Source organism: Pimephales promelas, chromosome 10 (genome assembly GCF_988280905.1).
Source record: "Pimephales promelas chromosome 10, fPimPro1.hap1.1, whole genome shotgun sequence".
NCBI lineage: Eukaryota > Metazoa > Chordata > Actinopteri > Cypriniformes > Leuciscidae > Pimephales > Pimephales promelas.
Genome location: NC_142778.1, coordinates 9,385,992 through 9,405,130, shown reverse-complemented (window position 1 = coordinate 9,405,130; position 19,139 = coordinate 9,385,992). Strand labels below are relative to the sequence as shown.

The 19,139-nt window shown below is 36.3% G+C and overlaps 1 protein-coding gene across 1 annotated transcript in view; it reads left to right on the top strand.

Annotated features, from left to right (window-relative positions):
- Positions 1-19,139, top strand: part of atosa (atos homolog A) — a 50,592-nt gene that overhangs the window by 17,976 nt on the left and 13,477 nt on the right. Inside the window, exons 2-3 of the mRNA XM_039681642.2 lie at positions 17,976-18,160; positions 18,466-18,668. Of these exons, the coding sequence (XP_039537576.2) occupies positions 17,976-18,160; positions 18,466-18,668 (388 nt within the window). The remainder of the gene's footprint in view (positions 1-17,975; positions 18,161-18,465; positions 18,669-19,139) is intronic.

Below are 19,139 nucleotides of genomic sequence, written 5' to 3'. Positions count from 1 at the left end.
TTTCATTTCAAGTGAAAGTTTTATGTTAGCATGTTTTGCTAACATTATTGTCTAACGTTTCACAGTTATTGAACTGAACTTAATAAACACTGAACTGACTTGAGCTAAAAAATGACACCCAGTCATCATTCACCCTCATGTTTTTTTTTTTTTTTCAAAACTACTTTCTTTCTCAATAAATAGTGTATAGCCTATTTTGATAAATGTATCAGTTTTGTGTGCTTACAAGGGAAGTCAATGGTAACCAGAATGGTTTGGTTAGCAACTCTCTTCAAAAATGTTTTCTAAGAAAGAACAGGTCATACAGGTTTGGAATGACATGAGGGTGTATCAATTATTTGAATTTTTGGGTGAACTATCAATGTAATATTTGTGTGCTCAATATCATGCTGTTAGCTTAGTAACATGCTAACATAAAACTTGGAATCATGTTCCGCACATTCACACGAGGAGCGCTGTTTGTTTGGCACCCAGAGTTGTTGCCCAAATAGACTATTACAAATCAGTAACTTTTATAAGGTTCACACTGTCTATGAAGATAGCTGTGTGTGTAGGCAGTAGACAGCAAGGCAGCTCACTAGGGTTTATAAAAGAGCTGCTGTCTCTCAGAGTGCTGTGAAGTACACCATGGTGTGGTTGGCTTCTATTTATGGCCTGTTATAGGAAGTAATTATAGGGATACATTAAGATCAGCCAGTGAGGTTGACCTGTCTTTATTTCTTCTTGTCTCTCTTTCTGTTTCCATTTCTGTCTGGCCATTTGCCTACTGCATCAGCTAAAATATACCATGATACTACCACATTTTTTGGACATGTACCACAATATCTCACAAAAAAACATCGTACCCAAAATCAAAAGAAGCTTGCTATTAAGTATCATTAAGATATTCATGATAGTTCGAACACAATTTCATAGCATTTCATAACAATTTGGGGTAGGGGTGGACATTCTTGTGTACTTAAAAAAAAAAAAAATGACACATTCAAACAATTTGCATAAGAAATTCCTATGAAACCACCACCTTATAAAACGTTTTCAGTTCAGCCACCAACACACCATCAAAAACAATTTTCACCCACTATGTAAATTCCATATACCAAATAATTTACTATTTTATACATGAAGAGTTCAGATGCAAAATTAAATGCCATTTGAAATTTTCTTCTAGAATGATCATTTTTATCAAGCTTGTATATTTAAGTTCAGTGATTTCACTTAAATGGCAATTATAATTGCCTATTAATTGTTATTTAAGTGAAATTACTGAACTTAAATATACAAGTTTGATAAAAATCAGCATTAAAGAAGAAAATTTCAAATGGCATTTAGAGGCTTTTGCATCTGAACTCTTCATATGATTGATGTATGTTATTACCATCTGATACCATCATTGTGCATTGTTCTATTAAGGTAAAAATGGCCTTGTAAAGGCCCTAATAAACTCACGCCAACGTTCTTTTTCGTTCTTCGCTTTGGGGTAAAACGAAAATCTTTAGATGTTCATTGAAGATCTTTAGATGAACATGTGTGCTGCGTGCTTTCCTCTCAATGACAAAATAAAACTCTAGTACAGTTTTTACTAGCACTCTAGTAAAGTCAAGTTACGTTGATTTTATAGCTATTGCACTTTTCAAAATAGAAAAAATCAAGCAGCTTTACTGTATTAAACATGAAATGTCAGTTGCTTATTTCATCAGACTCACTCTCATGTGTGTTCATGTTTTTACTTACGAAGTCTGACCTTGACGTACTCGTGAGAAGAAATGAACTGGAAAAGATTTCGGTGCGAAAGAAGGCGGAGCCTCCGCGCACACTTAGCTATTCCGTAATCGCCATGGACAAATGGTAGTACAAAGAGGTTTACCAGCCGTAACAAACAATTCTGGAAAGTTTGCTTTGGCAAGCTGTTCTGAACTCCCAAAACGAACTTGTCTCGGCCTGATTTTGGCCCTGTCCACACTACTGCGTTTTCATTTAAAAACAGAGAATTAAAACGAATATGATCTCCGCCCACACCAGCGTTTTATCTGTGTATTGGAATTGATCTCCGTCCACAATAAAATGTGGATCACGTGACCATTCACCAACACTGGGGATGCGCGAGCCAGTGTAAACTAGAGCCCGACTGATAAAGGATTTTGAAGTCCGATACCGATACAAATATTTATTGATTTTAAAATCCGATATTTTGATATATCGGCCGATATTTTTTCTTAATTATTATTTCAGAAACGCGCAACAAATTGTAAAACATACGTTTTCAATATAACAGGCCAAGGAGAGATGATACGTCTCATTGCTATAACTGTTACGTGCTATTAAATAAATACTTCAGTCACATTGTCAAAAGTTAAAAGGACTACACTGTAACAACATAATGTAACTATTACTAGCTAATTCCCCTTCATTCTCTGCTTATTTTAACAGCAGCAAAACTGGACATGATAGTCACAAATTTTGTTAAAATATTCATTATCAAAATATGATACAAAATATTCATTTATCGGCCATTATAACTGCCGATACCGATAATTTGGAAAATGCCTAATATCAGCCGATAATATCGGCCTGCCGATATATCAGTCTGGCTCTAGTGTAAACAGGAAGCGGATTGACTATTCCTCAGATTTGGAAGAAAGAAGAAAGTAACGTTAGCTACCTCTGCAAAGATTAGAAATGTCGAAGACCAGAGATTTCTTTTCAGGGACCGACTACGAGGTTGTTTTTGAACGTTTTCTTACGGGGACGGGTCATGTGATGGGTGGCTGGCGAATCAGGAAAGGCCACGTCACGACTGATGACACCCAATCATAGAGCCGAGCGTGAGCCTGTGCGTCATCGTTTCTAAAGTCCTCCGGTTTGTCCTGTCTTCAACAAAAAGACCTTCCGGAGATTCAAAACACGAAACGGAGCTGCAGCGTCTTCGTTTTAGGTCTTCGTTTATTTTTTCTGTTTTAGTCTGGACGGGATGTGCAAACGTAGCAAAAGGTCTCCGTTTTTAAACGAAAACGCAGTAGTGTGGACGGGGCCTTAGTTCGAAATGACGTCACATCAGTTCCTTCTTCGATTTCACTTAAAGCATATTAGGGCTTAAGGCTGGACCGTATATAGCCATTGTTTTCCATCACAGCTGTGGGTTTTAGAGCGATGATTTCTATGTAACCTGATTGCCTTTCGGAGTTCGAACCCTGGCATTCAAACTCTTAAAAAGCCCCTTCTGTCTGACTACTTGTCTCAGTACATCTAGAACATTTATTAGCAATGGACTTCAGACAAATTGCTTCATTTAAAATGTTCTTTTATGTCTAAAGGTCAATGAAGTCTAAAGCAATGCCACTTTATGCCAGTCAGATCAGTGCCAGCGTCCTCTAACGTCTACCATGGTGACACACACACACACACACAGAGAGAGAGGGTGCTCATCTGTTCTCCACTCACACTAAACTGACATCATCCTCTTTATCTGTCCCCTCCCTCATGTTTTCTTTCTACATGATGGATTCCTCTCTGTTTTTCTGTTCTGGCCAACAGATCAAGTCAGTTAGAAGGACAAATCTCTAGTCTATTTTACTTGAACCACATCCCAGAATGAAGATGCCATGAAGAGACCAAAGTTCTCGATTAAAGTTTTATTATTCTGATGGTGGTAAATGTCCCAGGATGTAAATGTGGCATTTATATTTATTTTATTTACATATAATATATGTTTAATCTTATTAAGTACCCTGAAATGGCTTCCTTGTTTCACTCTGAAATACATCACTTTATGGAAGTAGAATATTGCAAATTATGTTTTATGTTATTTTAAGACACTGTTTTTTTTAAATAAGTACCCTGGGATCCATTTCTGCCCTTCTCCATCGGTGTGTAGTTATTTGACTCCTGAATCTACATATAGAGCTGTAGGTTTGAGAGTGTGCAATTTGTGTTAGCAAATCAGACAGTGAACTCCTCTTCACCCGCACCAATATGTCCTCTGTCCTGTAAGACAAATATAGACTCTTAACTCTCAGAAACCCCGCTGTACAAGCCAACACCAGATCTCACCCCATGTGTTCATGTAGTATTTTTTGTTCTTATTTGTGTCTGTGTATTTATGTATATGTTTGTGCATTTAAAAAAAATGTTAGAAAGGACCAGTCGACACAAAAGTTTGTCCCGACGAACTTTACTTTCAAGTTAACCCTTAAGCGCATACGTCTTTAGTGACCCGGGACATCATTCACTCTCCTCCTCATTCATTGCATCAACTTCTTAGTATTCCTCAGTCATGTGACATTGAAGACTCGAGTGATGATGCTGAAAATTCAGCTTTGCATTACAAGAATAAAGTATATTAAAATAGAAATTATATCCATTTGAAGTTGTAGTAATGTTTCAAAAACTTGCTGTTTTTTTTATCAAATAAAGGCAGCTTTGTTGAGCATAAGAGATTTCAAAAACGTTAAAACATTGGTAGTGTGTAAGTAACATATTACATTACTTTGTTACTTTCCAAAAAATAAATAAATGCATTAATTTAAAATAAGAATAATAATAATTACCTAATGTTACTTGTGACACTCCATCTACCAACACAGGACAGGAACAGAGCAAAAGGTCAGGATCTTTGTGTCCCAAGTTGGACAGCCGTTTGATGGGTAATAAATCACCCCTATTTTAGAATGGCCTACTTGTGTTGTGAGAAACCTTGGCTGAGTGGATGTCACGGAGACCTGCATATTCTTCATGACCTTCTGCCTGTGAATCTGTCTAGCAAGAGAAAATACATGGTGTACTTGTGGTGTGTTGATGGGTGAGATATGGAATCTGAGGTTGGCAGCGATGATAAAACCAATAAATGGTGCAATTATATTAATTGGACAACATGAGTGGTGTTTTTATGTGACTGGTACATGGATCCTAGTTTGAGTCACATTTTTATATCGGTCTCAGTGTTGAGTGAGAGGAAATGTGTTAGAGCTGGACAATAATGGCTAATATATTTGTATTTTCTCCGATAAAAAAAAATCAATGAAAAGCCACATAAGCAAAAAATAAATGCAGGAAAAATGTATAATGTATAATGACATTAAACTCTTCAGTTTGAGACATGACATTTTTAAGTGATGGCATGAATGGATTTTTGAAATAGTGTATTGAGACATGGAAAGAATTGATTTATTCAAATGAATCGTATTCCCAACTCTATTGACCTTTTTACTTCTGAGGTTTAAATCAGAGATTATGTTGAGGCGCACTGACATTTACCACTGCTTTGCGAAATTTCATTGGTGAACTCCTGTCCTTCCAATAAGTTAGAAAAAAGCAGATTTCACTTATGTTCAATTTGGTCATTTCTTTCTAACAGAAAGCTGCATGGTTTATAGATCTATGGACAATTGGCCTTTTTTGCAGATAAAATGTTTGAGCATTTTTTTAAATACTGTATTATTTTGTATTACTGTATCTACTGGTGCACTCTTTAAGAAACTGAAGGCCAAGTAGAACCACATTAGTCCCCCTATATAGTGAACAGCAAGCTTTTACCGTAATGTTGTTAATATGTCTATGTGGTGTTTTTGGTAACACTTACTTTTACAGTACAGTACTTACAATATACATACAGTGTACTTACCTAGAAAGTACTGGCTAATATAAGGTAACTACATGGAACAGGGGTAGGTTTAGGGGTAGGTTCAGGGTTAGTACTAGTTATTACCCAGTAATTGTAGTTACTAAAATAAGTACATATTATTTACATGGGTAACTGGACTGTAAAAGGAAGTGTTACCGTGTTTTTAATATTCTTTAAAAACTTTTCTTTAATATTCTTAAAGGGTTAGTTCACCCAAAAATGAAAATTCTGTCAGTATTTACTCACCCTCATGTTGTTCCAACCCCGTAAGACCTTCGTTCATCTTCGGAACACAAATTAAGATATTTAAGATATTAAGATCGCTCCTGCATACAGTCCATAGGCTTCTTGAGGGACTGGCTCTTGCTGTCCTCGAAAAGTCATTAAAGACATCGTTAAAATAGTCCAAGTGACTACAGGGGCTCAATCTTAAGTTTATCAAACGACAAGAACACTTTTGTGCGCAAAAAAACAACAAAAATAACGACTTTATTTCAACTATTCGTTTCTGCGCGAGTCAGGTTACTAGTTTAATAGCGTAAGCTTCTGTTATTGTACGTCACACGCATCACACACACATGACCAGCGTCGGCCAATAGTGAGCCTACGTGTGACGTAGCTTTACGCAATCACACTACGTTAACTGACTTACAGGCTCATGGAGAAGGAAGTGAATAGTTGAAATAAAGTCGTTATTTTTGTTGTTTTTTTGCGCACAAAAGTGTTCTCGTCGTTTGATAAACTTAAGATTGAGCCCCTGTAGTCACTTGGACTATTTTAACGATGTCTTTAATGACTTTTCGGGGACAGCAAGAGCCAGTCCCTCAAGAAGCCTATGGACTGTATGCAGGAGCGATCTTAATATCTTAAATATCTTAATTTGTGTTCCGAAGATGAACGAAGGTCTTACGGGGTTGGAACAACATGAGGGTGAGTAAATACTGACAGAATTTTCATTTTTGGGTGAACTAACCCTTTAATATTTAAAAAGACAAACCATTGCTGAGTATTTTCCCCTTAAAACTGCAGTGAACCAAAGACAGTCTCAAAATCGTGGTTTAATTGCTGGTGTTTCTGATGTCACAAACTAGCTTGTAAGTTGTCAATGAGTGCCAATCAGGTCAATGAGTGGATACCTGAGCTGGTGAGAGTGAGTGGAGGCGGGGCTAATTTGCATATTCATAGAATCGTGAATACTAAATGAGGCAAGGGTGTTACATTCAAGCTATTTTAGGGAATGAAGAAATATTTTTTTTCAAGAAAAAAACTTTTATATCTAATTTTGGTGATCAGAGATTAGTTTGAAGGAATGCAATTATTGACTAGGTGGACTTAAAATTAGTATATCATAAAGATCTGATGTGTTACCTATTGCTATTAGGTATATCTTAGATGCTTTTGTGCAGTGGAAGTTTTTTCTTTTCTGTTTTTTTTTTTTTTTTTAACATATGAAGTTGACCTCAGCTCTTTGCCTTTGACCACAGAGGCCTTATCAGTGCACATCGCCTCATGCCAAGAAACGTGTCGTTCTAGAACGTTAGTGTTTAAACTGATCTCTCTGGTGCTGGCCGTAAGCAGATTTACTATGCTGGAGTCATTTGTAATCTGCTATTGCACCAGCACTGCATGTGGACTGATAAAACCTATTTTGCATACACACTTGTGCAGGTACAGGCCTACACAATCAAATCCTTTATCAGGCAGTGCAAAACTGTGATGGAGACGAAATGATTTCCGGTGTGTTATTGGCATATCATGAGAACAGGATTCTTTAACTTTAGGGTGGGAGAACAGGAAAAAAATGAACACGTTATTATAATTGTAATCATGTATTAATGTTGCTTTTATATGGTTTTAAACAACAACATAAAAAAACTCTTAAAATATGACGTGGTGTAAACATCAAGTGAACATATTTCTCTTGCAAGTATTTATTTTCTTAAAAAAAAAAATATATATATACATATATATATATATATTTTTTTTTTGTTTTTCCAAGATTAAAACATGTTTTATAAACATGATCATTTATTGAAATGTGATTAAGAGCCACATTTTACAAACTTAGCTAATTTTAAGCTTGACACAGATTCGATGGTCTTCAAGAGTCCACTCTATAATGTCATTTCCTGATTTATGGCATTTCATAGATTTTTTTTATTTCAAATAATTATAAATTATATTATACAGAAAATATTTGTATATATATTTGAACAAAATGTTCATTATTATTTTTAAATAATTAAAAAAATGACAAAATAAGCTAAATGAAAACAAAATAAGATTTTATTTTTTTTCAGAAATAATATGACAATTGTACCAAACTGACATTTTTTTACTTTATTCCACAAAAAAAATGATTAAAATTAATTTAAATTTAGAGATTAACACACAGTTTTCATAGAAGAGGTGTATTCAAGTTAATTTGGCTACATTTTTATGTATTTTATTGATTACAGTAGCAAAGGTTAAAACATTAAGTCATTAAATCATCATGGTTGTGCCACATCCATGAGCTCATTATAGGTCAGAAACGTGACTCAAGTAACCTTACTTAATGCTAGTATGCCAATATGCTAAAGCTGGAGAGAAAGTCAATTTTAGAGACCATAATATAATCCTGGATCTTTTGACTTGTACACTACTCACTGTGGAGGGAATTTTACACTCTCTGGTGTTTTCTTCTGCTGTATGGACTAGCAAATACAACTCAATAGGTGATGGGAAAGACTTGTCACCTGTAATAGACACATTGCACGTTAGCTGATCATTTCTTTACGACAAAAAGATTGACCTTTATTATTATCTCATTACAATCCCTCTCTCGCTCTCTGTCAGTCATGAGGAGATGAAACATGAAATCGTCCTCATAACTACAGAACGCGGATCACTCTGAATCCCAGCTGCCGTTGAGAGAAAATTCAGTACAGCAGCAAATTCCCAGAAATCTTTTTCTCCACCGCTGCCACTGGTTATATAAATGTACAGCTTAACTCTCTCCTGCAGTGTTGTGTTAATCTACAGCTGGAGAAACCAGGCGTCTCATTATGCAGACAGTGGGGAGAGTTTGCCGTAAATTTGGGTCAAGACTGGTGTTTTTAAGATATGAGGAGCTAAATATATGCGGTACTGTGTTCTGTTCTCACTTATTAGTGGTGTGCAGTTTGTAGTTTTGTCGGTTTGCTTTTTTATCTCATATGGAAAAGAGGATTTTGCTCTTGAAATAAAACAGTTTGATGTACTATATGGAAATACTGTAACAGTCACAACTCAAAGACCGATTCACAGTCCATTCATACAGTTTATTAAAACTAAACGTCAAAAATGACTCTTTAGTAACCATGAGTGTTATCTTTGATGACATCACCCATCATTCATTAACATATACTTATCCATGTTTACATATCAGTGCAACCCAGGCAAATTCAAAAGAAATGTGCCTGTGGTGACATTTCTGCAAAATGATGTTGTTTTTGCATGTTTTTAAAGTGAAATGACCAGTGAGTGAAGCCAAAAGCCTGTTTTATCCAAAATAGATGAAGGTGAATCTGCCACTGTGCATCTATGCATCTGGGCAGTTTAGAATCAGAAGTGAAATATAGTGAGTAGCGCTAAAATGATAATGCTCCATCCCTTTTCCCACCCTAAAGTTAAGCGATTAGTGTTATCAAAAGCAAACATTAGATGCATTTGCTGAAGCAACCATGCCATTTTAACTTGCTTTTATTGAGGTTGATCGAGTTTATTGAGTCTTTGACTTGTTTTTATGACTCCTCGCAGGACTTGTATCTGTATAAGGTGAGCTCTCATGCAAGTTTACTACATCACAAAAGCCATACACAAAGCCAAATATTGTTTTTTACAAATCCTGTTCCATGGTAAAAGTGTTTGGCGGTCATGAAAATAAATGAAAAATTATCATCATTTTTGGTGAAATATTTAAAAGTAGTTGGTGTTTTACTGCCACTAGTGTCTGTTTCAGCTGGAAACTGCAGAGTTTTGGAGAGGCTTTTTCCCCAAAGAGCCAGTTAATGCCTATTCAGTATTCAGGATCTTGGTGGAAGTGCTCTGCTAATTTGTAACATAGAAATATCCAGTGATAATATAACAGATGTCATTTACTTATAGGTATTGTAAAGCCAGTAGCAAAAAGAGACATTTAATTCTAAGGCTCAGGGTGAAAACAAAGTGGTCATAAGTTAACTAAATAATGGATTAGTTTAAAGCTTAAAAACGTCTAAAAAGTCTCTCTTGTTTCTTACACAACATCCCTGTGTTTGCTGATTTCAAACTTGGATAAGTCTCTACTAGTTGTGTTTGAATAGGCCTATAGAGTAGGAACTTGTTGTCTTGTTCTCATCTGCTGTGTCTGTGTGGCTCAGGTATTCGCATATGGGAAATCTGGCAATGCCAGAAATCTTTGACATTGTGGGGACATGTTTTGGTCCCTGTGAGGAAAACAGCTTATAAATCTTACAGAATGTATGATTCATGTATTTTGAAAATTTAAAACAGCAGAACGTTTTCTGTGATGGGTTGGTTAAGGGTTAGGGTTTGGGGCAGTGTTGTAGTCGAGACCACCTCACTCGAGTCCGAGTCGAGACCGAGACCAGAGAGAGTCGAGTCCGAGTCAAGACCGAGTCCATAGAGAGTCGAGTCCAAGTCGAGTCCGAGACCAGAGACGGTCGAGTCCGAGTCGAGACCAGTGAGGGTTGATTACCTAATTTATTTACTTAGAGAAATCCTTTTTTTATTTTACTGAATTTACTTAGAGTTTAAAAAATATGATGAGTTTAGGGTAAAAAGGCCACATAGTAGGTGGTGTTAAAAGTAATTTTATTACAATTTGTCATGCGCAGTTTTGCACTAGAAAATCACCAATCACTGGGCGTGTCAATCAATTTAAAGAAATATTTTATTAACATACATTAATAATCATGAAAAATATTTTAAATTGAACTCGAGTGGACTCGGGAATAAGTCCGAGTCCTAAAAAAAATGTTTCCGAGTCCAAAATCACACGAGTCCATGACAAGACCAAGACCATTAAAATATGGTCTCGAGACCGAGTCCGAGACAAGTCCGAGTCTCGAGTACTACAACACTGGTTTGGGGATATATTTTTTGTACTGTATAAAAATCATTATGTCTATGTAATGTCCCCATAAAACATGGGAACCCAAACATGTGTGTGTGTCCAGTTGCATTTTCTTATATTTGCTTGTGTACACACTCTAATAATACTAACCTAACACACAAGCGCCTAAAATAGCTCTATATTATATAAGAAACACTGGCCTGTCCTGTCCTAGATCTAATAATCTCATACAGTAAACATACTGCCGCTCACTCAAAAATATTTGACATGGGGAGGGTAAAAATATGCAAATTCTGGAATGCAGTAAGCCCATGTGAGAACACCTCCAGGTCTCAAACATGTGTGTTTGTGTATGTTAGGAAAGGTCTAAAATTGACTAGATCTCTAAATGTCTCTGAAGGGACCAAATACTCTCGAAGGGCGAAAGAATGCTTTAAAGGAGAACTCCGGCGCAAAATGAACCTTTGGTCTAATTACACATTGTTACTTAGTCAACCGTTATCTGAGATTTGTTTTCATGATTGCTGAATGTAAATAGTTTTATCTCTAAAAACAGTTTAGCCTATAAGGCTAGTATAATGCTAGTATATAGGGCATAGAGTAATGACAAATGAAAAGTCGCTTGTTATTACCACTAACAAGGCTCAAAATAACCCAACATTAACACGGTAGCATAATAAGGGTCTCTACATTCAAACCGAAGCATTGAGAACTTTGTCAGTGTCCTTACAGTTTAATAAAAAGATATTTTATACACACAGTCAACTTCGCGAATACAGGAAGAAGCCATCTTTGAAAAATAGTCTCTACCAGTCGATCTACGAACGCCGATCCAAGTGCGCTGGTGAGATGTGAATAAGGTGATAAGGTGAGCGCGAACAGTAGGCTACATGTACATATTGAAGAGAAGAAAATGATTTGTGTTTGTGTTTCTTCCGGAAACAACCGACCATATGAGATTCTGCACAGTTCAGCGCACTTGGATCAGCGTTCATGGATCGACTGGTAGAGACTATTTTTCAAAGATGGCTTCTTCCTGTATTCGCGAAGTTGACTGTATGTATAAAATATCTTCTTATCAAACTGTATGGACACTGACAAAGTTCTCAATGCTTCGGTTTGAATGTAGAGACCCTTATTATGCTGTTGTGTTACTGTGGGGCTATTTTGAGCCTTGTTAGTGGTAATGACAAGCGAATTTTATTTGTCATTGCCCTATATACTAGCGTTATACTAGCGTTATAGGCTAAACTGTTTTTATAGATAAAACTATTTACATTCGGCAATCATAAAAACAAATCTCAGAAAATGGTTGACTAGGTAACAATGTGTAATTAGACCAAAGGTTCATTTTGCGCCGGAGTTGTACATCACTTGCGATGCTACTCAATGTATTTTGTTTTGTTTTGTTTGGATAGTTTGTTTTAGATGTTTTTTTTATGATTGCATGTGAGAGAATAAGTTCATAACAAACAAAAAAAGGTATGGGGTGCTGGTCCTATATTCTTCCTTTGTGTTGTTTTTCTGCCTTTTCTGCTCCTCCCCCGTCTGAAACCAATGTTCTGTCACTCCTCCCCATGCTGAAACTTTACCTTTAACCTACATGAGGCAAATACTCTTTCTGTCTTTCTCTCCCCTTGTTTTCAGCTGGCACTCCATTCTTTTTCACTCTGTTGTCTGCGGTTTCTCCACGTGCAGTTATCACGTGGGTGGAGTTCCCTGTAAGAATGTGTGTAAACACATACGCATATGGAAATGCATACTGCAACAGCTGCCCAGTGCAGTAAAAAAAAACAAAAACAGGCTTGACAAATACACCCACTAAATACTCAAGAAGCCTTGAGATTATTCAGGCTCTTATAAGATTGTTTTTATGGAATAATGACGAGGTTATATGTAAACATGGCTGGAATAAACAGGAACAAACATCATTATCTGCTGTCATGGTATTTCCAGCATAGAATCTGTGCAGAAATCTGGCTCTGTTTCACAAAGTCGCAGTGAGATTGACTATCAGCTGTTCTTGTTGGCTTGGGGTGACGCGAGCCCTGGCCTGCACGTGGCTTTTCCCCACCCTCTGTGCTGAATTCTGTGATTGGCACGAGCTTGGAATGTGCTGATTGGCCAAAAGTGTTCTGGGCCTCGCCTATTGGCTCAGAGTGTGTTTGTGCTGGAAATGTAGAACACCAAGAGAAAGATGATGTCATAATGGTACTTAGTGAAGGAAAACACAATGTCCCTTTTCTTGCTAGAGTTCCAAAGCTTAGAACCTTGTTTTGTTGTTCATTTGATTCACATTTAAATTAGTATTTTACATGTGATATGTTAGAAAAAAAAGAAGTTCCTACTTTCTACTTTTAATCACACTGATTTTTGGATGTCATTTCTTTTCTGACTAAGACAGTTTTAGAAAACTAAGTCATATAGTCACCATTTACTAATTACAATTGGTCAGAGCAATTCTGGGCAAAACATAATTATATTGCTCTTACATACATTCTTATGGTCCGTACCAAATAATACACCACCAAGCATGCCTTTTTTTTTTTAACTGACAAGCCTTTAACTTGGAAATTTGAGCTCAAAGAAATCCAGAATGTGTGAATTATGGTAGAATTATGAGATGGTAGTGGTGTTCATGCACTCATCTCATTCAAACAAAAATCAAGGATAAAGATATTATTTTTAAAAATCTTTCTTATTTTGCTTACTGCATTTTCGTTAAAAACGGAGACCTTTTGCTGTTTTTAAACGAAAACGTAGTAGTGTGGACGGGGCCTCAGGGTCCTTATAACAATTCTAATGATAGCGGCACTGAGAGACAACATTTTTAGAATCACCCTTAAATGCTTGACTGCAAATCGCCAATCATTATTACATGTTCGGGTCTTTAGCGACCCTGATCTATATTTAACATGGATCTCTACATGTCACGATAATATAAAACTTTAGGAGCTCGTAAGGGTTCAGTTTGAGCAGATGTTTTATATAGAGCCAGACCGATATGGCATTTTCCAAAATATCGGTATCGGCAGTTATAATGGCAGATAAATGAAATGAATATTTAAAAAATAAAATAAAAATGGACGAAACATGCTTCAATCATCTCTCCTTGGCCTGTTATATTGTAATTTGCAGTATGATGTTATTTATTGCTAAATTATGGCTCATCATAGACTAGCTAACCACAAAGCTAGCTAATGCCAATATCATCAGTGGAAGACCGCTAACGTTAACATTAATGAGCTGGGAAACCACAATGAACTTTTTCTGCCTAAATATAGTAATGATTACTGTATTTATAACTAGCATATCTCTAGTTACAGTCCCTGCATTGTAAAATGTAAGTTATACCTGCGAGGAGTGAACATTTAGACATAGAGAAAAAGTATCAATTGTATCTTGTGCAGAAAAGTTAGCTTTTCTTTTACACGTGTGTGAAATCCAACAATATTTAATAAAAAAAAAATCGGCCAATATATCGGAATATCGGATTTTTAAACCCAAAAATATTTGCATCGGTATCGGCCTTCAAAATCCTTTATCGGTCAGGCTCTAGTTTTATACCATCATCCCTGTATAACATCTGGCTAATATTCATGATCTCAAACAAAATTACAATTTTCAACATCTTCAAAATCAATATTTTGATTGCCGACAGCTTCAGCAAACAGGCATCATTTTATAATTGTATTATTTCTTTTTTGTTGTTGTTGTTGTTGTTATAGTGACTATATTGAATTGATTGAGGAAAACTAAAAAGGTTAGTGTCTAACTTTAAAAAATGAATGAGAAGGAGGGTAGTGAATGAAGTCTCGGGTCACTAAAAAGACTTGAGGTGTGTGTTTTAAGGTTTAAGTGCGTTGTTGTGAACGCTAATAATATTTATTGTAATAGTTCGTTATAGTATGCCCCTAAAGGGACAATAAGAAAAAAAATTAGATGGAGGAAAACATTTATGTCAATGCTTTTTGTGTTCTTTCGCAAATGTTTTGAGAAACAATAACAAAGAGTTCAAAGGTTTTGCTAGCGAACGCAAAGTTTCTTGCGGGAACCCAAAAAGTTTTGTAAGCGAACTTGGCGAACTCAACTTTCTTGAGGGAATGCAAAGGTTTTGCAAGCGAACGCAAAGTTTCTCAGGGGTACACAAAACAACTAATAAGTTATTCATTCAACAATGTTGTGCAAGTTTACTGCATCAATGGCGCCACGAATATCACACAGTTTTGAAAATTCAATGTTTAGTTGATCCCGATAAGCGCTCATTGTCCAAGTTGTAAACACGAGAAGATTTGGCATCATGGCAGGCAGCTTTGTGTCCATGCTGACCGTTAAAAAACACGACACACAATTCTCCCGGAACATGACACGCACTTCTTCACTCACCAAGCGTGACTGTACCCGCACAACAGTGGCGTAGATTAGGGCTGAGTTGTTGTGCAGTGATGCCACCATCTCTAAAAGCCTCATTAGTTTAGCAGGCTTACATCACGTGCCAACAGATCGTGCTTTACACAGCACTTTAAACAAATTGTCTTTGATTGTCCATAACAGATTTGGAATAATTTCTATATTTTAGGAATACTTCAAACCCATATGATAAATAATAATAAATATTCAAAAAAAAGTACTTTTACTTTTAGCCATAGCTTTGAAGGTCACTGGTTATTTATTTATTTTTTATTTTTTTTGTACAGGCCACAGGTAGTTATTCTCAAAAAATCTTGCCGTCTGCTTATAGGCCTGGGTAAAATGGCCAAAAAAAAAAAAAAACATTGGTATGATAAATGGCAGAGGAAAAGCACTCCACATATTTTGTTAGACCTTAAGAATGAATACAACATAACTACCTCCAAATCTACCTTAAAAAATCTGAACTGAAATGAATTCATAGAAGGTTTAATTAACCTTTTAAAATGTTGTTAAATTAAATTATAACAGTTAAATTATATCAAACAATTGCATTTTCATTTATTTATTTATTTTTGCCAAATATATATGCAAAATTAAACTACTGCACAACAGAACCTTTATTCTGTATAAATTAAAACATTGATGGCTATATATATTGGTTGTACTGTATGATATTCCAAAAATAACATATTTCATTTTTCTGATAGTCTTATCCATATCGAGTAAAAAATGTCCAGAGATTATCATCATCAACATAGATTTAATTGCGAATCTGAGTTTTTGTTGCCCACCCTTGCATCTGCTCAAATGTGTTGTCAAAATGCATTTGAAATTAAATTGAAGAAGATTTTCCTTCAACACATACTTGAATATAGGCCTGTTTTTCGAACAAAACCTTTTTTGGTTTCAGAAGACCTAGAATATAGTGCCCAAGTTGGTGTGGACATTTTGTGTACCTTTTGGAAACCTGTGCTTTTAATTTCAAAATCATGAATAAACGCTTTTTTTCTCCTTTTTTTCTTTTTGCAGATGTAAGAAAAGGAGTATATTAATTCAACACAAGTGGGTCATAGAACAGTTCTGCACAGTGTGGTGTTGTCTTGAACAGCCATTCTGTGTCTCCACCCATTGGTTTTTCAGGATCGAATTTGGTTTGCATATAGTATTATTATGACCACAATGCAAGCATAGTAAGTGTATTCACTTTGTGAACACCAACTAAAATAATCACCAGTATGGAACTGGAAAAAAAGGTTAATTCATGCATGCTCAGCCAGTCACCCTAGAGCCCTGTTGTAAAATTGACAGATTGGTGTAATGAAAAGACTCCTGAAATAGACTTGAATGCATCAGGATTGTTTTGACACAACCCTTTCAATAGGCTCTTTCTCTTTACAACTACGTTGCATGTACTCCACTCCACCCATTGGATAATACTGTGGATTCTGTGCCTTTTTTTAACCTCAAAGTTCAGAGCTTTTAACACTACATCATGAGAGGGATATAAAACGGTACTAGATTTCATTAGATAGTTCGAAAAATAATATTTAAATGTGTTTCGCCAACCAACATTTCAAGAAAATGTTTTATTTTTATTGAAAATAAATGAGTAACAATTAAAACATTTCATTACAATAACATATCTTTCCCTTTTTTAGACATTTAAAAATGAACAGAATGAAAGTATAAAGTTAACTAGAGAGAGAGAGAGAGAAAGAGAGAGAGAGAGAGAGAGAGGGAGACCCTGTTGTCCTGGGAGTCTGACGCTGTCAGAACAATAGGCCCATTGGCCGACTGTAACGGACCTCAACTGCCATGTAGACGCCTTTGTTTGCTGCTCAAAGCTGTGGGTAAACCTACTCTGCTCTTGTGAATCTAACTTCTATCTGCTTCTCAGCAAACATGGAATAACTACTACCAGCACAACTAATCTGTGTTGAACTTTAGCTGTCATCGAGGGCCTGTTTCATTTGCGCATTATCAAATAATGAGGATTCACCTGCAGTTCAGGCTTTAATTGGAATGATTCATGAAAACGTTTTACCTATAATGAGTCCAATTGAATTTTAATAGTCAGCTTTATTTTTTTTTTACACATACTGTATACACAATGTTATTCAACAGGTCCATCAGGTTGTGGAAAAATGTTTTGGAATTTCTGACTCAGAATCGGGACTGGGGAGTGTCGCATTTTAACACGTGTTTCTACATTCCATGTAAATACTAACAGCTGCTTTAAGGTATGTTTTGCTGCTGGAGAAATTGTGTATGCATGTTTGTTAAGCCCAGTTTTCACAACTGAGCAAAGATTGTTTGCTATGGATAAACAGTGTTATCTTCTCTGGAACTGTGAAACTAGCTTTGCGTGTCTGGTTTTATGAAAACAGAAGTTAAAAATACTCCTGCTGTGTCAATAAGCCTTTTTAGTCCACGTCTATTGGCTTTGAGGCTAATCTATAGCTTTGAGGATCTAAATGCTTGTGCACTCCTACAACTAGACACAATTAACTTTATAGAAGATATGTCATCTTGTCTCCGCATAGACATTTTTATCCAACTGCTCTTTAGAGTGAGTAGGTCTCTCCATCATCTGATACCGACTAATTAGCAAGTAGTAAGGAAATGGTTTTGCCACACTGTGAGGTAAACTGCTGACAAAAACATTTCATGGAGACAAACGAATCTTCTCCGAAAAAAAAAAAGAAAAAAAAATATATATATATATATATATATATATATATATATATATATATATATATATATATATATATCCAGCTGCACGATATTCAAAGTTTTTTGATTATTAAATGGCAACATGTCAGTAATTCAATCCATGTATCTTTTTAGAAGCAGCGGAGGAGTTCTTTGAGTATGATCCTGAGGAGTTCCTGGTGTTCCTGACACTCCTGATCACAGAAGGACGGACTCCAGAATGTTCCGTAAAGGGGCGGACCGAGGGTGTTCATTGCCCACCTGCCCAGTCTGCTATGCCTGTCTTAACCAAACATGAATGCAGCGACAAAATACCACAGGTGGGTTACATCTTTTTATCCACCCGAGCTGGGGCATTTAGTAGTTACGTTTTAGGATTTTTAAGAGTAAAAATATGAGTTGTTAAGATGCATCCAATAAGTACAACAGCTGTACATCTCTAAGAAAATACTACCAGTGCAATTCTTTATTAACAGGGACCGACAAACCTTCATATCTGGAAACCTGATTGATAACAGTTTTAATTTTTTGTCACAAGTGACAAGGAAATTGCACTTATCACCTTGGTTATTTTGCATCTTGTGTCATGTAATAAAGAACGAAAAAAATGTTTTCCCCAATACAGTGTCGTCAGGCAAGGAGAATAAGGTCAGAGGTCATGTTACTATGGCGCAATCACATCCCCATCATGGTCGAGGTAATGTTACTTCCTGACTGTTGCTACAGCGATGAAGGCTCGACCACAGACTGCACGGACCTAAATGACCCAGCAATAAAGCAAGATGCGCTCTTACTAGAGAGATGGACTTTACAGCCAGTACCCAGAGAGTAAGACATACTCGTCGCTAGGGTTGGGTATCGAGAATCGAGTATCGATTGGAACCGGGACTAACTTTTCATTTTTCCCGGAATCGTTCAAAAGTTAAAATTTCGATTCCTAGTTTCGATATTCACAGTCCGCCGAGCGGAAGAAGAAACCACTGAACAACACCAAAGAAGAAGCGTCTACCGGAAGTGTTGGCATAACCGCGCAAGTCGAACATGAGTAGCTTACGTCGGCGGTCCAAAGTGTGGCTTCACTTTTCTAAAAATAACGCAATCTCGGCAAAATGCAAAATTTGTCACAAAAGGAGTATTTCCTTCAGAAAGGATTATTTCCTTCAGAAAGACCATTGGTTAGCAAGGTTAGCTAAACTTTTTTTGACCCCGCCTCTTAAAAGAATCGCAATCGAGAATCGTTAGGAACCGGAATCGAAACAAGGAATCGGAATCGGAATCAGAATCGTTCAAATTCAAACG